This window comes from Pongo abelii, chromosome 18 (genome assembly GCF_028885655.2).
Source record: "Pongo abelii isolate AG06213 chromosome 18, NHGRI_mPonAbe1-v2.0_pri, whole genome shotgun sequence".
NCBI lineage: Eukaryota > Metazoa > Chordata > Mammalia > Primates > Hominidae > Pongo > Pongo abelii.
This window is the reverse complement of record NC_072003.2, coordinates 69,383,868-69,398,874: the sequence shown is the minus strand read 5'-3', so window position 1 is coordinate 69,398,874 and position 15,007 is coordinate 69,383,868. Positions and strand designations below refer to the sequence as shown.

General features: G+C 45.0%; 1 protein-coding gene across 4 annotated transcripts in view; it reads right to left on the bottom strand.

Moving 5' to 3' along the window:
- Positions 1–15,007, bottom strand: part of WWP2 (WW domain containing E3 ubiquitin protein ligase 2) — a 178,285-nt gene that overhangs the window by 40,402 nt on the left and 122,876 nt on the right. For all 4 annotated transcript variants that reach the window (XM_054533231.1, XM_063717117.1, XM_063717118.1 and 1 more), the window contains 1 exon segment: positions 13,027–13,243. In XM_054533231.1, coding sequence (XP_054389206.1) covers positions 13,027–13,243 — 217 coding nt within the window.

Sequence of the window (15,007 nt, the reverse complement as noted above, 5' to 3'; positions counted from 1 at the left end):
GAAGCACTCAAGTATTCTTAAAGCTGCCTCTTCAGAAGTTCAATGCCCCACAGGCAAAAGCTACATAAAATCACATTTTCTTATTCTATGCTCCTATAATAAATGTTTCTGAGCCAAGTCCTATTCTTCCTCCAAGCTTTGGCCACTTCCGGGGAGAACCATAAGATTTATTTCTTCTGTAGGGACGTTTTCAGGCTGTTTTATGAGTCAGAAATCTGTCTGCAGTGGAACATAATTCCTGTGCACTGTGTTTAGTGCTTCAGTAGGTCCTTTGTAAACTGGGTAGGAAATGTGTTAAACTCAGTCCTTCCCCGAAGGACCCTTCCTGAAATAAGGAACTAGCCTTTAAATCTAAGCACACTAACCTTTTAATAACTCAACAACCAGCACTTTATGCCTCAAAACACAGGATGGCATGGGAGCAGCTACCAAAGCTCCTGAATTAAGTCTTTCTTCTTATCTTTTTTATCTTTACCAAAGCTCCTCAATAGAGGTTGGCAACACTGGCCAGGCACGGTGACTCACGCCTGTAATTCCAGCACTTTGGGAGGCCAAGGCAGGCGGATTACCTGAGGTCAAGAGTTCAAGACCACCCTGGCCAACATGGTGAAACCCCATCTCTACTAAAAATACAAAAAAATAGCCAGACATGGTGGCACGCACCTGTAGTCCCAGCTACTCAGGAGGCTGAGGCAGGAGAATCGCTTGAGTCCAGGAGGTGGAGGATGCAGTGAGCTGAGATCGCGCCACTGCACTCCAGCCTGGGTGACAGAGCAAGACTCCGTCTCAAAGAAAAAAAAAAGTTGGCAACATTAAAATATACGCATCTATAAAAAATTCTTTTAATTATCTTTTTTAAAAATAGAGGCAGAGTCTCGCCATATTACCCAGGGTGGTTTTGAACTCCTGGGCTCAAGCAATCTTCCTGCTTCAGCCTCCCAAAAGTGCTGGGATTACAGGCATGAGCCACTGTACCCGGCCTCTAAAAATTTCTTTTTAACATTTTTGCAGATAAAAGTTTGGCAGTATAGGGATAGTTACTATCAAGAATGATCAGTGGGAGCAAAAATGGGTACACTCTTTCCAAAGGGCAATTTGGCCAAAAAATCTTTATTATGTGAATACCGTTTAATTATTTTTCTTGTGAATGGCCCTTAACTCAGCAATTTTACTTCTAGGACATATCCCAAGGAAATAATTAGGTGTCAGAAATTTAGCTATAAGTGCATCTGCTACAGCATATTACAGCAGTTACAGAAAAACTGGAAGCAACCTAAACACCCCCAAATGGAGAGTTAATCAAATAAATCATGTTATTCCTATAATGGGTATTCATTCCTTGAAAATAACATTGTAGATAAATATTGACTTGTTCAGGTATTTACAATATATTGGGTAGAAAAGGCAAGTTTAAAGTAATACGCCTAAGACAATCAAAATTTTGTTTAGAAATTATATATTGTTTTTCATCAAATCTAAAATGCCATCGATTGTAGGATTATTAGACATAACACTAAGAAAAAAAACACTGCCAATTAAATTATGCCACCCCAGTGCCTATAAATCACAGCTTGATTTTTTTTTTTTTTTGAGACAGAGTCTCACTCTGTCACCCAGGCTGGAGTGCAGTGGTGCGATCTTGGCTCTGCAACCTCCACCTCCCGGGTTCAAACAATTCCCTGCCTCAGCCTCCCGAGTAGCTGAGATTACAGGCATGCACCAACACACCTGGCTAATTTTTGTATTTTTAGTAGAGACAAGGTTTCACTATCTTGGCTAGGCTGGTCTTGAACTCCTGACCTCAGGTAATCCACCTGCCTCGGCCTCCCAAAGTGCTGGGATTATAGGCATGAGCCATCGCGCCCGGCCCACATCTTGATTTTTTAAAGAAGTTAAAATGTGAAATAACATGCATATCAGAATAAATAAAATGTGGAATGTGTATAAAATTTGCGTTGCTGTTGTTGTTGCTGAGATGGGGATCTCACTATGCTGTCCAGGCTGGTCTTAAACTCCTGGGCTCAAGCAATCTGCCTGCCTAAGCCTCCTAAAGTGCTGAAGTTACAGGCATGAACCACCAAGTGTGGCCTGTAACATTTTTATGTAACTTAGGAGTAGGGAAGAATTTTAGACAAAACACAAAAGACACATGAAAAAGATCACAGATTTGGCTATTTAAAATTATTAACTCTTGTACAATAAAAGGCACCATAAACAAAGTGAAAAGACAAGCCACAGACTGGGAGCAAATATTTGCAATGCGTATAATTGAGAAGCAATTTGTACCTAGCATTATTAAGAATCCTGCAGATTGGCTGGGTGTGGTGGCTCATGCCTATAATCCCAGCACTTTGGGAAGCCGAGGCAGGTGGATCACCTGAGGTCAGGAGTTCAAGACCAGCCTGACCAACATGGTGAATTCCCGTCTCTACTAAATACGGAAAAATTATCTGGGAGTAGTGGCACATGCCTGTAATCCCAGCTACTCAGGAGGCTGAGGCAAGAGAATTGCTTGAACCTGGGAGGCAGAGGTTGCAGTGAGCCAAGATTGCACCATCGCTCTCCAGCATGGGCAACAAGAGTGAAACTCCATCTCAAAAAAAAACAAACACAACAACAAAAAAGAATCCTGAAGATTAAAAATAAATATATATAAAGACAAATTTAAAAATGGACAAAAATAAATAGGCACTTTACAAAAGAAGAAACCAAAGAACCTAATAAAGACATGTAAAAAGAGGTTCAATCTCAATAGTAATCAGGGAACTTCAAACTGAATCCTCAAAGAGGTACCATTCATGCCCATTAGACTGGCCCACACGAAACGAATCTGACAACGCTAAGTTTTAGCAGGAATGCTTACACATGTTCACAGGAGTATGAACTGGTTAGGTGACTCAGGCAATTTGATAATATCTACTAAAGTTGAAGATCTTCATTTCCTATAATGCAGAAATTCCAGTTGCTGTACAAACCTTTAAGAAATAACTGGCTGGGCGCGGTGGCTCACACCTGTAATCCCAGCACTTTGGGAGGCCGAGGTGGGCAGATCACCTGAGGTTGGGAGTTTGAGACCACCCTGGCTAACATGGCAAAACCCTGTCTCTACTAAAAAAACAAAAACTAGCCAAGCATGGTGGCAGATGACTGTAATCCCAGCTACTTGGGAGGCTGAGGCAGGAGAATCACTTGAACTCGGGAGGCGGAGGTTGCAGTGAGCCGAGATTGTGCCATTGCACACTCCAGCCTGGGCAACTGAGCAAGACTCTGTCTCAAAAAAAAAAAAAAGAAAGAAAGAAAAAGAAAAAGAAAAAAACCATGTACACAAAAAGGCATGCACAGGAAAACTTTCCTGCAGCCATTGTTTCATTGTGTTTTTTGTTTTGTTTTGTTTTGTTTTTTTGTTTTGAGATGGAGTCTCACTCTGTTGCCCAGGCTAGAGTGCAGTGGCATGATCTCAGCTCACTGTAACCTCCGCCTCCCTGGTTCAAGCCACTCTTCTGCCTCAGCCTCCCAAGTAGCTGGGACTACAGGCGTGCACCACCACATCTGGCTAATTTTTGTATTTTTAGTAGAGATGGGGTTTCACCATATTGGCCAGGCTGGTCTCGAACTCCTGACCTTGTGATCTGCCCACCTCGGCCTCCCAAAGTGCTGGGATTACAGGCATGAGCCACTGCGGCTGGCCTACTGCAGCCATTGTTTATAGCTGTCAAGAAACAAGTAAATGGATAAATTTTTAACTGTTCATGTAACAGAATACCGTATAGCAGTTTAAATGCATATCCCAAGTTCCATGTATCACTGTATACAGGGAATGAGATCAGAGAGTTCATGGAACCTTCAGCTGTACTGGTAACATCTTATACATCAAGGGGTTAAAAAGAGGGGGTTAAAAAAAGACCTCCTCAGGTGCTGGGCATAGTGACTCACACCTGTAACCCCAGCACTTTGGGAGGTTTAGGGGAGCAGATTGCTTGAGCCCAGGAGTTCAAGACCAGCCTGAGCAACACGGCAAAACCCCATCTCTACAAAAAATATAAAAATTAGCCTGGCATGGTAGGATGTGCCTGTGGTCTCAGGTACTCGAGAGGCTGAAGCGAGAGGATCACCTGAGCCTGGGAGGTCAAGGCTGCAGTGAGCTGAGACCACGCCACTGCACTCCAGCGTGGGCGACACAGATTCTGTCTCAAAAACAAAACACACAAACAAAAAAAAAGACGGGGGGAGACCTGTAGCAAATGCAGCACAGAGCTAAAGATGATGAGCCACCGGTATTTTTTACATTCTTCTCCATTTGTATCTGCATGCTTACAATATTTTACAATAAAAACGAATGAATTTTAAAAGCATATACTGGAAGATTATCAAATTTTGGTAGATGTGTGTTATATGTGTATCTGTATATGTGGTGCCAGGCAAATTGCTTAAGTTCTCCTCACTTGCAAGATGAGGATAAACGTAGCTCTCTCACAGAGGGAAGACTGCATGAAATCATCCATGTAGGAAACTGGACAGTCCCCAGCACCTTAGAAACACTTAGAATACACGGTAGCTGTAGTTAGTGTTAAAAAAAAAAAAAAAATACACACAAGCTGCAGAAGAAATAACCAACGGTCAGATCTTAGGTGGGTGTTTGTTAACTGTTGTTATTATGTACTGTTCTTCTCCCGCCTCCTATTTTTTTCTAATTTTCCACCAATGGGCTTTTATAATAAGATCAAAAAGAAACTAAAAAAATTGAAGGGCCACTGAGAATGTGATATCATTTTCCCACTCATGTGACACATCACTCCCTCTCCTTGGAAGCCAAGTTGTATGCTGGGTACAGGGAACACAAAGACGGACACAATATTCCTCGCTCTTGAGGAGCTCTCAAGAAATTGCAGTAAGGATGGGCATGGTGGTTCACACCTGTAACCCCAGCACTTTGGTAGGCCAAGATAGGAGGATCACTTGAGCCTCCAGGAGTTCAAGACCAGCCTGGGTAACATAGCGAGACCTTGTCTCTATAAAAAGTACAAAAATTAGCTGGGCATGGTGGCGCATGGTAGTCCCAGCTACTTGGGAGGCTGAGGCAGGAGGACTGCTTGAGCTAAGGAAGTTGAGGCTGCAATGAGCTCTGATCACGCCACTATACTCCAGCCTGGGTGACAAAATGAGACCCTGTCTCCAAAAAAAGGAAAGAAAGTTCAGTAGAAATGAAAATGAATAATTATGCATGAATACATACACATAAGGTGAAAACATCTCATGGCCCAGCCTCCGACAACAGTAGAATCTTTGGAAATAAGAGTTTAAGTTCTGAGATGGTGATGAGGAAGCCAGAAACACGCACTATTCCATGTGACCTAAGCATGTAATAATCCCTGCAGCGTCACAAACTAAACCATACTAAGCAAAGAAACAAGCTGGAGGAAAGACACAGACACTCACAGTGTAATCCTTTAATCTGATGCTACTCAAAGAATGGTCCACAGCCCAAACTGTTACTGTTCTGCGACCAGAAAAGTACTGAATTTTCTAAGCACTTAGAAACTTTTTTTCTTTTAACTGAGACAGGGTCTCACTCAGTCATCCAGGCTGATGAGCAGTGGCTTGAACACAGCTTACAACAGCCTCGACTTCCAGGGCTTATGTGATCCTCCTGCCTCAGCCTCTGGAGTAGCTAGGATCACAGGTGCACACAGCTGATGTTTTTGTTCGTATTTTTTGTAGAGACGATGTCTTGCTATGTTGCCCAGGCTGGTCTCGAACTCCTGGACTCAACCAATCCTCCTGACTCGGCCTCCCAAAGTGCTGAGATTACAGGCACGAACCACCATGCCTGGCCCACTTTAGGAACTTTTGTACCAATCTGACATTGCTGTAATATCCACATATGTGCTCAAAAGATTCGTCTCATTGAACAGCGTATAGAATAAAAGGATTCACAATAGACAGAATATTTTAAAATAAATTAAAACAAAACAACAACCAAAAAGGACTGTTTTCTCACAAATAGTTTTGAGAAGAGCAGTGTTAAAACTCCTTGGGTAAGACTCTTTGGCTAGTGCTGAAGTTGAGTTTGGAATGAAATTCAATGGCAGTGCCTGGTTTATAACTTAGCAGAGAAGCTCTAAATTCCAACATCTCTTAGAGTGTCCCCACAAACTAACATCCAAGAACTCTTACGAGGCTGTCATCCTTGATAGTGTCTTAAGGGCCATCTCAAGAGAGTGTCTCTGGATATCCATAATTGGGCAGGGGGGTAGAGGAGATGGCAAATCCGAAAGATCCAGAAAACATCCCTCCTCAATTAATTCCACTCGGAGGCAGGAAACAGACGGGGCAGCCAATGGCTGCGGGAGAAAAAGCATGGTGTGAAATGGCAGAGCTGAGGTAAGTCGGCAGTCCAAACACAACGCCCTCCGTTATGTAAGAAACCACAGTGGCGTGCTGGCTGCCAGGGCAAAATAATGTGCCTCTGTGTGTGTGGGACCGAAGGAGCTACAAAGACTGTAAGGGACATGCTTGGAGTTTATCTAAGCCATGTACACACAGTTGGCTCATTGATAATGAGCATTGGGTCCCCAAAGTGGGCTGAGCGCTGAGGAAAAACAGATACAGGGCCTGCAGACCAAAGCGGCCTCGCTTCCCATTGCTCACGGCCTGAACCACTATCTCACCAGCCTCCCCCTCCCACCCACAAACCTTCCTGGCACCCCTTCTTTCATAGACATTTGCAACCTGAAAACTTCATAACCCTCCAGCTGGCTTCTTTCATGCTAGTTAATTTAAAAGCTATGGAAAGCAGGAGGGTTTACAGATGGGGACAGAGAAAAGGGATGGGGAGTGCTGTATTTGGACATCTGCAGCCCAGGTTTCAGCAGCCTTCAGTTCTTAAAACGTGCAGACGTGTGTAACCACGTATGGCCAAAGTCTCATCTGCTGCATATTTCAAAAAGACAATGCGGCCAGGTGCGGTGGCTCATGCCTGGAATCCCAGCACTTTGGGAGGCCAAGGCAGGAAGATCGCTTGAGCCCAGGAGTTTGAGATCCGCATGGGCAACAGACTGAGACTCTCATTTCTACTTAAAAAAAAAAAAAGCTGGGTATAGTGGCATGTGCCTGTAGTCCCAGCTACTCAGGAGGCTGAGGCAGGAGGATTACTTGAGCCTTGGAATTTGAGGCTGCCATGAGCCATGATCGTGCCACTGCACTCCAGCCTGGGTGACAGAGCGAGACCCCATCTCAATTAAAAAAAAAAATGCAGCAACCTGAAAAATAGAGCCATGGGATCCCCAAGAGAACCTTGCTCCTGTCACTCAGTAAGGGAGATTGGATGAGTTGAGAAGATAAAGTTAGAAAGACAGAGTCCCCTGGAGGGCCCAGAAAGCAATCAAGCTTAGCTCAAATGCCTCAGTGAAGAGGAGCCGTGCTGCAGAGTATCTGCCAGTGCGGGAAGAGTGATCCTTTATGAACAGAGAAGAGCATTCTGAGGGCTGGGTATGGTGGCTCACTCCTGTAATTCCAGCATTTTGGGAGGCCGAGGCAGGTGGATCACTTGAGATCAGGAGTTCGAGCACAGCCTGGTCAACATGGTGAAACCCCGGCTCTACTAAAAAACACAAAAAACTAGCTGGGCATGGTGGCACAAGCCTGTACTCCCAGCTACTCGGGAGGCTGAGGCAGGAGAATTGTTTGAACCTGAGAGACGGAGCCTGGACCAACAGAGTGACATTCCATCTCAAAAAAAAAAAAAAACAGCATTCTGAACTATGAGAGATGCATATTTGAACCCAAAGCCAGTCAAGCCAGTGAATGACAGCATTAGGCTCAACTTTCTTGCCCTTGGGAAGAAAATGCAATATTGCTGTCATAGCTGTTCTTCTTTGAGGCATCAAAGAGGCAAAAAACATTCATCTAGGTGAAGGAAAGATGGCATTTAAAAGTACTCATCCATTCATTGCAAACATGTCTTGGGGGCCTACTCTGTGCCAGGTTCCCGGCCACCTTGGCATGCAGAGCCAAGAATAGCAGAGAGGCAGAAAACAAGCAATGACAGGTGTGAGAAGAGTGACAGAGGAAGGACACGCTTCTTCTTGTCCACCAGGGATCAGGGAGGGAGTCCCAGAGGATTTACTGATTAAGTTGGCACTTGAAGATGTATAGGAATTAATGGATAAGATGGCAAGGAAGGTTTCAGAAAGAGTGACCAGCATGGGGGAGGATCCTAAGTCCGGAGAGAGGGTGATGCATTTGTCAAATTAAAGTTAAGTTATCGTGGCTTAGGCAGAGATGTGGAGTGGATCCCACCGAAGGCTTGAAGGGTAGGTGGGGTCATATTACACAGGGCTTTTTAGGCCTTATTAAGGATTTGGGAATTTATCCCCAAAGACAATATGAAGCCACTGGAGCATTCTAAGTGGTGAAAGGTCATGCTCAGAGTTTTATTTTTAAAAGTTAAAACAGGGCCAGGCGCAGTGGCTCATGCCTGTAATCCCAGCACTTTGGAAGGCCAAGGCAGGAGGATTGCTTGAGCCTGGGAGTTTGAGACCAGCCTTGGAAACATAGGGAGACCTTGTCTCTGTGAAAATAAACAAAATTAGCTGGGTGTGGTGGCAGACGCCTGTAGTCCCAGCTACTCAGGAGGCTGAGGTGGGAGGATCACTTGAGCCCGTGAGGCTGAGGCTGCAGTGAGCCAAGATTGCACAACTGCACTCCAGCCTGGGTGACAGAGTGAGACCATGTCTCAAAAAAAGAAAAGTTAAAATAGATTGGGAAAGGGTAAGAACAGTCACTCAAGTGACAGATCATGGTAATTTAGTCTGGAATATTGCAAAAGCATGTAGCCAAGTGGGCAGATTTGAGAGTTGTTTAAGAGAATCATTGTTTCAATGGGAACACATGGACACAGGGAGGGGAACATCACACACCGGGGCCTGTTGGTGGTGGGTGGGGGCCTAGGGGAGGGATAGCATTAGGAGAAATACCTAATGTAGATGACAGGTTGATGGGTACAGCAAACCACCATGGCACGTGTATATCTATGTAACAAAACTGCACATTATGCACATATATCCCAGAACTTAAAGTATAATTAAAAGAAAAATCATAAAATAAAATTTTAAATTAAAAAAAAAGAATTGTTGTTTCATTTAACTATTTCCTGGAGTCCCACTATGTGCCAGGCTAGGTACATATGTGCTAGGTGCTGGGCAGGGGCAAATAAGAAAGACACGATCCCTGCCTGTATGGCACCTAGAGTATGGTGGAGGAGATGGTCACTCAATAAATCATATGCAAATTACACCTGAGATAAATGCAAAGCAGGATCAGTATGGGAAGCTGAGACAGCACAGTCTGGAGACCCCGAGGCAGGGCTTGATGACTGAATGGATGTCAGGGGCAGGGGAAAGATGTACGACTTGAAGGTCACCTGGGCAGATGGTGGCACCATTCCCAGGAGGGGGACCAGGTTCTAGCCTGGATGGGATGGGTAAGATGATAAGTTCTGTTGGGTTGAGATAGCTACGTGGAACTGTCCAGGCAGTGAGTCAAGAGAGAACTGGGTTCAAGAGGCAGATATGGGACTTAGCATCAGATCCCAGAGGCAGCCAAGGGAATGGCTGAGTCGAGCCAGGGGGAGAACTGAGTGACTGGAGCATGCATTGTGAAACAGTCTGGTAGCAAGAATCATTTCTTGTTTAGCACTGCATCTACGATACCCAGCACCTGACCTGTCGTCTCTTAAATAGTAACAGATATTTTGTCTAATGAAAGAATCAACAGTGTAAAACCTCGAATATAGAATTTGGGCACTAGTAGATACTCAATTCAGCTGCTGCATTTATATATCCTCATAAAAGATAAAGGCATTCTGCAAACTCAAGAAGATGCAGTTCCTATGAGATAGCACTCCAGTCCCTCTGCCACAACACGCCCTTTGTTGGTATTGGAATTAGAAATGACAGATTTCCTTCTCTCATTGGTCCCCTGACTCTGGAACATCAGGGGTAAATTAATAATCCACCTTGCCTGGATCTCCTAAACTTTTAAGTAAGCTGGGGTGGGGCTGGCAGGCCTATGAACTGGAAGGATCACTGGCAGAAATCGTACTCTCTCTGGCTTCCATCAGCCAACCAAAAGCCTGCCGTGCTCCCTCTTAGACACTCAGCAGTGCTAGTCAGTCTCCAGGTAGGTGGCTGACGATCTCCAGGTCATGAGTCAGCCCACAAAAGTCAACTTAGAGAAGAGCACGTGGAAGCCGTCTGGGTTGGAAAATTGGGTCTCCGACACCTTTCTCTGGACCATCGTACATGTTCAAGTGGGGAGCAGCCTCCCCAGGCCCACACGTGGGCCTCATCACGTTCTAAATGCCCCAAGGAAAAGATGCTGTTCAGGCTCTACCTCAGAAACGTGTTTCAGCCTCTGGCAGGATGAGGGAGGGGAATCAGTTTCCCTGGGCTGCTCGATCTGCCAGACTTAGAATAAAGAGCGTTTTCAGAGCCTGGAGTTTTCCAGCTGCCTGGAAACAGGAAGTGCCCAATCCCCGAGAACAGTAACCCTCACACACGCCCTACATAAAGACATGTTGAGCCATTAGCCCTAATTGCCTGTGACTGACACAGGAGTGAGGCCGGCCTTCCAGGCATTCGCTCAGCGGAAAGAAAACAAACAGCTCACTGGGGACACAGGCGGCCATTTTCTCTCCTTTCTGCCAACATGATTCTGCTCTGTTCCCCCCAAATTATAATATACAGGCTTGAAATTATAAACCAAACAAAGGTCTTTCGAGTATTCCTTACCACATACGAAAGAGAAATATCTCTGTAGGGAGTAGCTGGACACAAAGCAATTGATTAGTGAGCTTTTCACTTTAACCTACACTAAAATCAAAAACCTCACAAAAAAACATCCCAGAGCTGCCTCTCAATCCTGCCAATTCTCTCCAGGTTTGAGGTACAAAGGTATGTGGAACAGGACTTTTTGAAGAGACGGGAGTTAGGTAGCGTGGCGCATGCTAGGAAAACAATGTGTACGTAGTAAAGGTCACATGTGCCTTCAGATAAAGGATTTTTGTTTTGACAACTGGGTTTTTGAAAGTGGCTTAAGCCAGCCTGGGCAACATGGTGAAACCCTGTCTCTACAAAAAAAAAAAAAAATTATCCAGGCGTAGTGGTGCATGCCTGTAGTCCCAGCTACTTGGGAGGCTGAGGTGGAAGAATCACTTGAGCCCAGGAAGTCAAGGCTGCAATGAGCCAAGATTGTACTACTGCACTCCACCCTGGGCAACAGAGTGAGACCCTGTCTCAAACAACAACAACAACAACGAAAGTGGCTTAATAATAGAATAAGGAGATGGGATAAGGGAGTGAAAAAAATAATAATACAGCACCTTGTAGTCAAGTAAGAGGCCTTACACCCTTCCTTTTTTGTTTATGAATTACAACGGTTCACAGGACACACATCACCAAGTCATCATCAACCAGATCACCAGCAACTAGAGTGATACAGATGTGGGTTTCCTCCACACCAAACTGATTACCAGGAGAGGCAGTGAAAACTGGCCCCAACCATGATCAGAGCTGCTGAGAAAGGACTTCACCTCCTGGTTCAGAAGCATTCTCTTCCTTTAGGGCCCCTTCACAATCACTTGAAAAATATCACTTACCAGGTGTAACACCCACCAATCAGTGAGGGTTTCATGTTCACCATCTTCTTTGAGTCCCTTAACTTCCTGGGGAGATATGTATGATATCTCCACCTTACCAAGAGGCTAAGTCATTTGGCCAAGGTCACATGGTGGGGGGGATTCAAACCCAGAGCTATTTGATTCCCAGGTCCACGCTTGTAATCTCCACTCACCATATAACCAAACTTGAACTTCCCTTTGGCTTACAGGGGCTGTCTTCTTATTATCCAAGGTCTTTGCTGTCAGATTTAATTTTTATTTTTGAGACAGGGGTCTTGCTTCGTAGTCCAGGCTGGGGTACAGCGGTGTGATCACAGCTCACTGCTGCCCCTAATTCCCGGCTCAAGCAATCCTCCCACCTTGGCTTCCCCAGTAGCTACGACTACAGGCACAGGTCACTGTGCTCACATTTGTGTGTGTGTGTGTGTGTGTGTGTGTGTGTGTGTAGGCAGGATATCACTATATTGCCCAGGCTGGTCTCAAACTCCTGGCCTCAAGTGATCTTCCCACCCCAGCCTCCCAAAGCACTGGAATTGATTGGCGCGTGAGCCACCACGCCATCTGACTGAACTAAAGGATGGCAAGAGGGCCAGGTGTGGTGGCTCCTGCCTGTAATCCCAGCACTTTGGGAGGCCGAGGCAGGTGGATGATGTGAGGTCAGGAGTTCGAGACCAGCCTGGCCAACATGGCGAAACCCTATCTCTACTAAAAATACAAAAAAATTATCCAGCATGGTGGTGTGAGCCTGTAGCCCCAGCTACTTGGGAGGCTGAGGCAGGAGAATCACTTGAACCCAGGAGGCAGAGGTTGCAGTGAGCCGAGATTGTGTCATTACACTCCAGCCTGGGCGACACATTAAGACTCCATCTCTTTAAAAAAAAAAAAAAAAGGATGGCAAGAAAACTTGTAGTTTATGTTAACTTAAATCCCAGTTATGAGAATAACATACAGCAATATTCACAGCCTAAAACCCAACTCCTCCGTGGGCTGATAAGATAAAATTCAAGAGAGAAAAGCTGTTTTCTAGGCAGGATCTAGGCGAACACCCTCCAATGATTCAGGAAAGCAAAATGAGCTCCTTGTTCCATAAAAGCCACACTCTTTGAGTCAAGCTGTTCATTTCAAGTCACGGTACAAGGTAGCATTGATTCTGCCCCAAGCTACTGAGATTCTTTTTAAGATTTATGTAGAACAAGCAGTTCTTCCACACCTCCCTTGCTTCAATGCACAGCAGCCTCCCCAGAGTCTACTAGCCACTAGGTAATAAATAACCACGTTGTTTCTGCCCCCGTAAAGGAGCCTCAGTCTTTGAGGAGGAGAGATCTGTTATGGGACAGAAGACTACTCACCCAGCAGGCAGAGCGTCGGGGGCCTGGGCAGCCGCTGGGAGCTGCTGTGTACCCAAACCCGAAGTGCTGGGTTCCTCTCCTTCAGCCGGTGTGGCTGGGGCAGGGAGAGAAGTCGTGTTGGGATTCAGGGTCGCACTCAAGGGTGCAGCAGGTGGGGACGTCACACCAACAACGGAAGGTTCTTCGGGATCAGTGGCTGTTGTGGGTTCGTCATTCACTGAAGATGCACAAATCATACTTTAAAGATCAACTAAGAAAGAGAATTTTATTTATACTTGCTAGGTTTTTCACTTAATAGGCTAACATGGTATCTACAATGTTACACTACATGTATTGGGCGACAGCAAAAAGTTTTACAAAACATGACTTTGGAAAGTACAGCAAGTCATTAATGCCAGTCCAAAGGAAATCCGGATGAATCTGAAATAAATATATTAACTACCTTTTTTACATAACTTTATCAAGTTTTTCTAACATACTATGGTTACATTTACATTTATTGCAACAAAAGAGTAGCAGGAAAGATGAACACAACAGGAATGTGTTGGGGCCAGGCACCGTGGCTCACAACTGTAATCCCAGCACTTTGGGAGGCTGAGGCGGGTGGATCACTTGAGGTCAGGAGTTCGAGACCCACCTGGCCAACATGGCAAAACCCCGTCTCCACTAAAAATACAAAATTTAGCTGGGCATGGTGGTGCATGCCTATAATCCCAGCTACTTGGGAGGCTGAGGCAGGAGAATCGCTTGAACCCGGGAGGCAGAGGTTGCAGTCAGCCAAGACTATGCCACTGCACTCCAGCCTGGCAAAAAATTTGCCTGACAGCAAAATTCTGTCTCAAAAAAAAAAAAAGTGTTGGGGCTAAATGCAGCAAGGCCAAGTTAGACGGTCACATCCTTTTCTTTAAATTTGTCATTTGTTTGCTAGACATGACTAGCACCTTCTTTCAAAAAGCTCATACACACTAAAGAGGCAGAAAACTTCCAATAATGTGCTCATTCTTTTAAAGGCTCACGCTCAAAGTAGGATGCAAGAAGGGCTCGCAGCTTAAGGGTCTTCTCTCTGAGATAATAGACAATGAGACAGAAGTGAAACACACTAGTCCCCCAGTCTCCCTATTTCACCATCTCTTCACTTCTTTGATGATCACTTATGTTCACAAGGACCCCAAGGTGCATTGCAATACCCTCTAACTCAAAAAAGGATCAAATAAGGTTTCAAAGAACTGTGGTTCTTTGGAAGTGATAAGCTATATGCAGAGAATTTTCCATATATATGATTGCATATGTGTACATGTATACTAGACATTCTTAGGAAAACGCCTTAGTCATCATTTAGCCTCATCTTCCTAATGCAGAAATTCTTTTTGTTGTATCCCTAACAAGTGGCTATCCAGATTCTTCGTGAACATTTCTTACGGGGAGCTCACTACAGAATCATCCCATCGTTGAACAGATGTACTTGCCAGAAAGTTGGTGGGGGGTTTGTTTTGTTTTGAGACACAGTCTCGCTCTGTCACCCAAGCTGGAGTAAAATGGTGCCATCTTGGCTCACTGCAACCTCTGCCTCCCGGGTTCAAGCAATTCTCATGCCTCAGTCTCCCAAGTAGCTAGAATTACAGGTGTACGCCACCACACCCAGCTAATTTTTGTATTTTTAATAAAGATGGGGTTTCACCATGTTGGCCAGGCTGGTCTCAAACTCCTGGCCTCAAGCGATATGCCCACTGCAGCCTCCCAAAGTGCTGGGATTACAGGCATGAGCCAGGGCACCTGGCCCAGAAAGTTGTTTGTTTTTTTTTTCTTCGTGGGAAGCTGATTCTATTACCTGGTCTGAGTACCATTTCTATCTCCAAAGCAATTCAAAGTATCTAGGCCGGATACCTAGATACTTTGCCTCTAATTCCAGCACTTTGGGAGCCTGAAGCAGGAGGATTGCTTGAGCCCAGGAATTCCAGATCAGCCTGGGCAACCTAGTGAG